Source organism: Haliotis asinina, chromosome 14 (genome assembly GCF_037392515.1).
Source record: "Haliotis asinina isolate JCU_RB_2024 chromosome 14, JCU_Hal_asi_v2, whole genome shotgun sequence".
NCBI classification, from domain to species: Eukaryota; Metazoa; Mollusca; class Gastropoda; order Lepetellida; family Haliotidae; genus Haliotis; species Haliotis asinina.
Window position 1 is genome coordinate 16,829,647 of NC_090293.1, and position 5,524 is coordinate 16,835,170.

The 5,524-nt window shown below is 39.2% G+C and overlaps 1 protein-coding gene across 1 annotated transcript; it reads left to right on the top strand.

The window, feature by feature from the left end:
• Window positions 1-340: 340 nt before the first annotated feature.
• On the top strand, window positions 341-4,825 carry LOC137260670 (uncharacterized). Its single transcript, XM_067798266.1, has 7 exons — window positions 341-380; window positions 1,080-1,103; window positions 2,721-2,780; window positions 3,181-3,240; window positions 4,037-4,087; window positions 4,185-4,229; window positions 4,617-4,825. Exons 1-7 carry the CDS (start codon window positions 341-343, stop codon window positions 4,823-4,825), a joined length of 489 nt encoding a protein of 162 aa, XP_067654367.1.
• Window positions 4,826-5,524: the final 699 nt, after the last annotated feature.

A 5,524-nucleotide genomic window follows, 5' to 3' on the forward strand; every position in this document is an offset into this window, starting at 1 on the left:
GTTGACCCATACAGAGATCGATGCTCATGCTGTTCACTGGATTGTTTGGTCCATACTTGATTATTAACAGGCGTTAAACAGCAAACATATGTGATGTGGTTCTCTCGTGTGTTATCCCTGGCTTAATACTGCTATGTTACATGTATGTATCTGATTAAATAGTTGTAAACATCACATCGAAATCATAAACCGTCCGTTGTGTTTGATTAAACATTCATTGATATGAGCCCTTTACCTTCACATGACCTGGAAATATCTACGATGACTATATAGGGATAGTTCCATTTGTGATTCATTTCAACAAGGCTCACCATAACACAAGACCAGTTCTCCTGCAGCCATGACAAGCAGAGTGTCCATCTTGTGCTTGGTCGCCATTGGTAAGCCAAACGTCATTCTCTCAGTGACATTACCGTGAATGTCACTCTCAGAACGGGCCACGCTAATTCCAAAATGCTAAATACAGAGAAATATGTTATCACTACAGGGAAGTCAAGTCCTAGCTCATTATAACCGTTATCATCGGGACCTACTTGCACAAAACGATCTCAGCAATACAACTATCTTAAGCCTATGTTGGAGAATGGGAGTTACAGTTATTGTAGCGCTAAGGTCGCTATGTGTAAGCAAGCCCTAGACAAAACTGCAACTCGATATAAACCTTTAAAACGTAGTTTACTGAAGTGCTATTTTTTGAAAGAAGACACGAATGCTGGCTGTACTTGTTTGAGAAGCTTGTTGAAATTAGACGCATCAGACAACCAAGGTCAAAACTATAGTGTAGGGAACGATGATGTATTGAATGTAGGTTGACTGATGTGTATTTCAGATTCAACATGAGTCCAGAATGATATATTCTTTCTACATCTCAGTATTTTTTGCCCTGTTTCCATGACTGCCGTTGCCGATGTTATCGCTTCTTTGTCCAGTCAACTATAACATCACACAATGCCGTGTTACAAAATCTCCCTTGACTTGAACAAACCTCTATTATTTGTCATCTTGTATCTCTATTGTTTGTCATCTTGTATCTCTATTGTCTGTCATTTTCTAACTCTACAGGGTGTAATTTGTTTCAGGAATATGCGTCACTGTTGTAAGAGGTAAGCTGGCATCACTCCAAACTGAAAACAACATTTTCTTTTTAACGCATGATGCATGCCAGGGAATAGATATTTGCCTATAAGGTTTCAACATGTTTTACCACAGATTCCTACTGGGTAGACGTCTGACAAAAATAATATTTTGTAAGCATCTGGTTATCTCTGATATTCATTTGGGATTTCATATGTGACGAGATACGGTAACAACACCAGCTGTAACACACTAGCCAGTTCAGAGGAATCTAAACATGTTTTTAAACAATTGTTACACTCACCGATTCAGGTACGTAACTTGGTATATATAATCATCCTTTAGATACGTGATACACTGTGTGTACAGAGTTCGTCCATCATCTGTGCTATGAAGGTGGGTTCGAATCCCTTATTCATCCTAGCATTGAGTTGTTATGTCAGCACCTTAGCCGTCGTCGTTTGCTTTAGTTCTTGTCTTCATCCAATAACAAACTAACCCATTAAACGCAAATACTGTTCAAAGAACGTTAACCTGATGGAATACCACTCCCAAGCGTGAAATCAGTGGGCAATTGTAGACGGAGACAGCGTTTGAGCTGGTTGTTTGGTAACTGATCAGTCTGCTGCGTTTGGTGATAAATGGCCACACAAAAAATCGTGACCGGTCACGGTAACCAATGTTGTCATGAAATAGTTTATATTATATGTGGTCTCTGTAGTATGTTGTCCGTCAAGAGATATATGCACTGGCCATACATTTTGAAACCATGTTGACCACCCGATTCCGCATTTTAATACATGTATGTGATGTATGTATAATCTGCGACGAACTAAATGCCCACATTCTGCCTCCACATTTTAAAAGTCACATGCAACGTAAAACACAACTTTGCAGATTCTGATATCTTTCGGTATGCACTTTACCGACACAAATCATTAAGAATGCCAATTCAGCCAAAGTTTGAGTTTGAAAAAATGTAACGAAAAAACCAGAGAAATCGGAGTAAGAACGAATCACCAACTTTCCCTCAGATGGGAAAGGAGTTTCAACAGCTATGCTGCGCTGCGCTCATAACGCATGCCCAGCGAGTAGATTGAAACGGTATGCCTGTCCGAAGTATGAGGTCGTGAGCAGTAGTCTAATCTTGGTTGCATACACAAACAAGTAAATAATCTACTCGTTACATAAAAAGAAGACGACAACAACAAACAACATGTTGGTTGTGATAAGAAGACACTGTTACAGAGAAAACTCAATGTCTCAGTGGTATATAGACACCTATATGTCTGCCTGCATGTCTGTTAATGACAACATACAATGCACAAACTCAGTCACTGACCGCAAGCAATTTGAAATTAACAAATTATCGACAAATGAACCTCTGGCCAATGAGAAGGCTTCGTTACACTTGAGTGACTGGGTTCGGTATCTCGACTGCTTGGTTTCGAGGGAGATAAACCCAAGTACCAAATATTGCACTTTCGATTTGTGATTATAATTCATAATATTGTTTATTTGTTTTTCTTAATCTGCAGTGCACTATATATATCATGAATAAGGGGTGACTGTGTTTACTTATATTTGACGTTTTGGTTTCATGTGACCTTTAAATGAAGCCTTAAGCAGGTAGCTGTATGTTTCAGATGTTCGATCGGATTCAACATCAACATCAGACTCAACTTCGACGTCGACGGAAGTTGTAGGTACGTGCATGTGTAATTCATAACGAGGACGCATATTTTAAATATTTACCGTCCATACACAAATCTCACTAATCAGGTAGTACACTAATGATGTCATTAAAATATGTTTTCTTAGCTACATCTAAACAGTGTCAACACCCCTGTTGGAAAATAGCTTACACGTACAGTAAAAGACAACGGAGTTCCAGCCAAAACGTTCTTTGTTCCACAATGACCCAAGAACTGTCTGAAAGAGACTCCCTCTATACATTCATAAATAACCCAAATGGATGTTTTCTTATCCTTTTCAAAGGTACAAATGAACTGAAATATGTAATTATTAAAACAGTTAGTATTTATGATTCAATTCTCAACGTCTCGTCACTGATCTTTATTCAAATGCTATTTTGTGTTGTTTTAGATAATCCGGTGCTACCACCCCCTATTGAACCAAATCAGTATGATCCTATTGAACCAAATGGTGAGCATAAACTATGTCAGAAGGATGTCAAATGGGTAACATAACATAGATACATTTGAAAGAACAGTTTTAAGAAACATCAGTTCAGATACAAATTACTGTGTTCGTTTCAACACATGTGTTGGACTTGTGTAAGCAGTATTATCCATGATGTTATGTTTAATGCTACTGTAAAGTCTCCTTATTTGTTGCTGACTTTTCCCTTGACCTCAGAAGACGTTATGGCGTGTTCCTTGGCAAGCCACTTCAAAAGAAATTTATGAACTTGATTTTCCAATGGACATGTATCAGAGATTAAAAGGTATAGTGTGTTTTAGGTTTTTCAGCTGCAGAGTGCACTGGAGGTAAATATACCTATTTTCTTTCAATAATGATTAACGGTTTACAATATGTGACCTTACTAATTGCTTACCATTGCTGCAGTTTACAACAGGTAACAGTGACTTAATCCAATCACCACTTTGCTAGACGGATTAACTCAATCTCTGAGAGCAACACTGACGTTCATAAGTAAACATCTGTTGGGGTTGGTGGGAATATGGAAGAACAGAAAAGATTGCAAATTCATTTGAGACACTATGAGGCACAGGTCATCCAGCAGTTGCCACTATTAGTTTTAAAATGCACTGGTTTCTCGTGGCCTTTGTTTAGAATGCTAAATTCGTTGGAGGTGTATCACATAATCGGGATGCATGTAACGATTTCAACTTTCACTCACTCTGACCATACACTGGGCGAGCATTTCACTGATATAAGAGTTTCATGTATCTTCATTCCTTTCTTATGTTACTTGTAGATGTCTGTGACCCAGAACCTGAGTTGCCACCAAAGGTTACCGAACCAGCTGGTGAGTAATAACTTCATATTCTACAACCACCAATTATGTCCTGGCCGTTAACACATTGCAATGTTGAAGTAATTTGATTTCACTCGTCCACATTCAGATGTCGTTGTGCCAACCATCCCAGCTGTAGTGACGGAGGCAGCTAGTAAGTACAAATACTCTTCCACAGCTTCAAAGGGTCAAAACGTTTCATTTATTTATTATAGATACCGAAATTTGTCCAAGATTTTGGGTAGTTGCGGGCCCGACAGAAACAGACATGAACATGCCCTTAGTGAATATACAAAACATGGTGATTATGTCAAACTGAGGATAGATAGCACGTCTGTAATGTTTATCGAGATTTTTTATTACAAAAAAACAACAAACAAACAAAAAACACCAAAACTAGTTTTTAATGGAGGGTGAATCACGTTAAAACCGATGAAAATTCTCAAAATGATGACTGTCTGCGTGATGTCACCTCGAAGTTGAATGATAATAACGCCTTTTATTGTTGCAAAGTTTCTGTATTCGAATGTATTCTTTCCAGCACAATGCATAGAGGTAACCCTACCCGAGGGTGCTGTTTCTGGGACTCGAGTATTCTGGAAAAACCCTGACGGCATTACCGTCGCCAGTGCCACCCTTAAGGCTGGCACCTCGGAGGGCACGTGTATCAAGGACAGAAACTACGTCATCACTCGTAAAGGGGGTTTCTTTGTTAAAGGATGCAAGGGCACATTTCAACTGTGCCCCTAGAAGCAGCGATGTCGTTTGAAATAATACGTGTGTCTGTAATGCTAAAATAAAGTACTAATGTCGTTATTAACGTTTTTTCCTTGAAGAGGTATAATCATTTTCCCTTGTTTTACAGAATGGGTTAATTCAATATTTGATGTTGTCATTGGAAAAAAATCACAAGCTAAATATAACAGCACTACAAGTAGAATAGACACACTCTGTCCCAAACAGCGCCAGTTTCCATTCTTTAGAAACACACATGTTGATGATATTTCCACACATGCATTGTGCGGGGAAAGATAGCTGTATGTAAATAATCGAGTCTGGACCAAACAGTTGTGATACGATGGCATGTGTCAACCAAGTCAGCGAACCTGGCCATTCAGTCCTGTAAGTGGCCTTCAACTGTTAGTCAGTTCTAACCCGGATCATCACTGGCCTCTGCATGTGTTTGTGATGGATACTCCACTTTCCGCGAACGCTAGGCATCATTGTTATTTGACAGTGATTGACAGACTGAAACGGTTTTATAGCATGAGCATACGTTTGATCCTTTCTACCAACAAACCGTTCCAGGTCCCAACCCTCAAAGCGTTCGTAACATTACGACGTGTCGTAACTCTACAGTCTATCATTGGTTTACGAATGGCCTAGTGACAGGAAAGGTTTGTGGATTAGGACCCTGACATGCATATTCAGCATGTTGACGCGGAAATG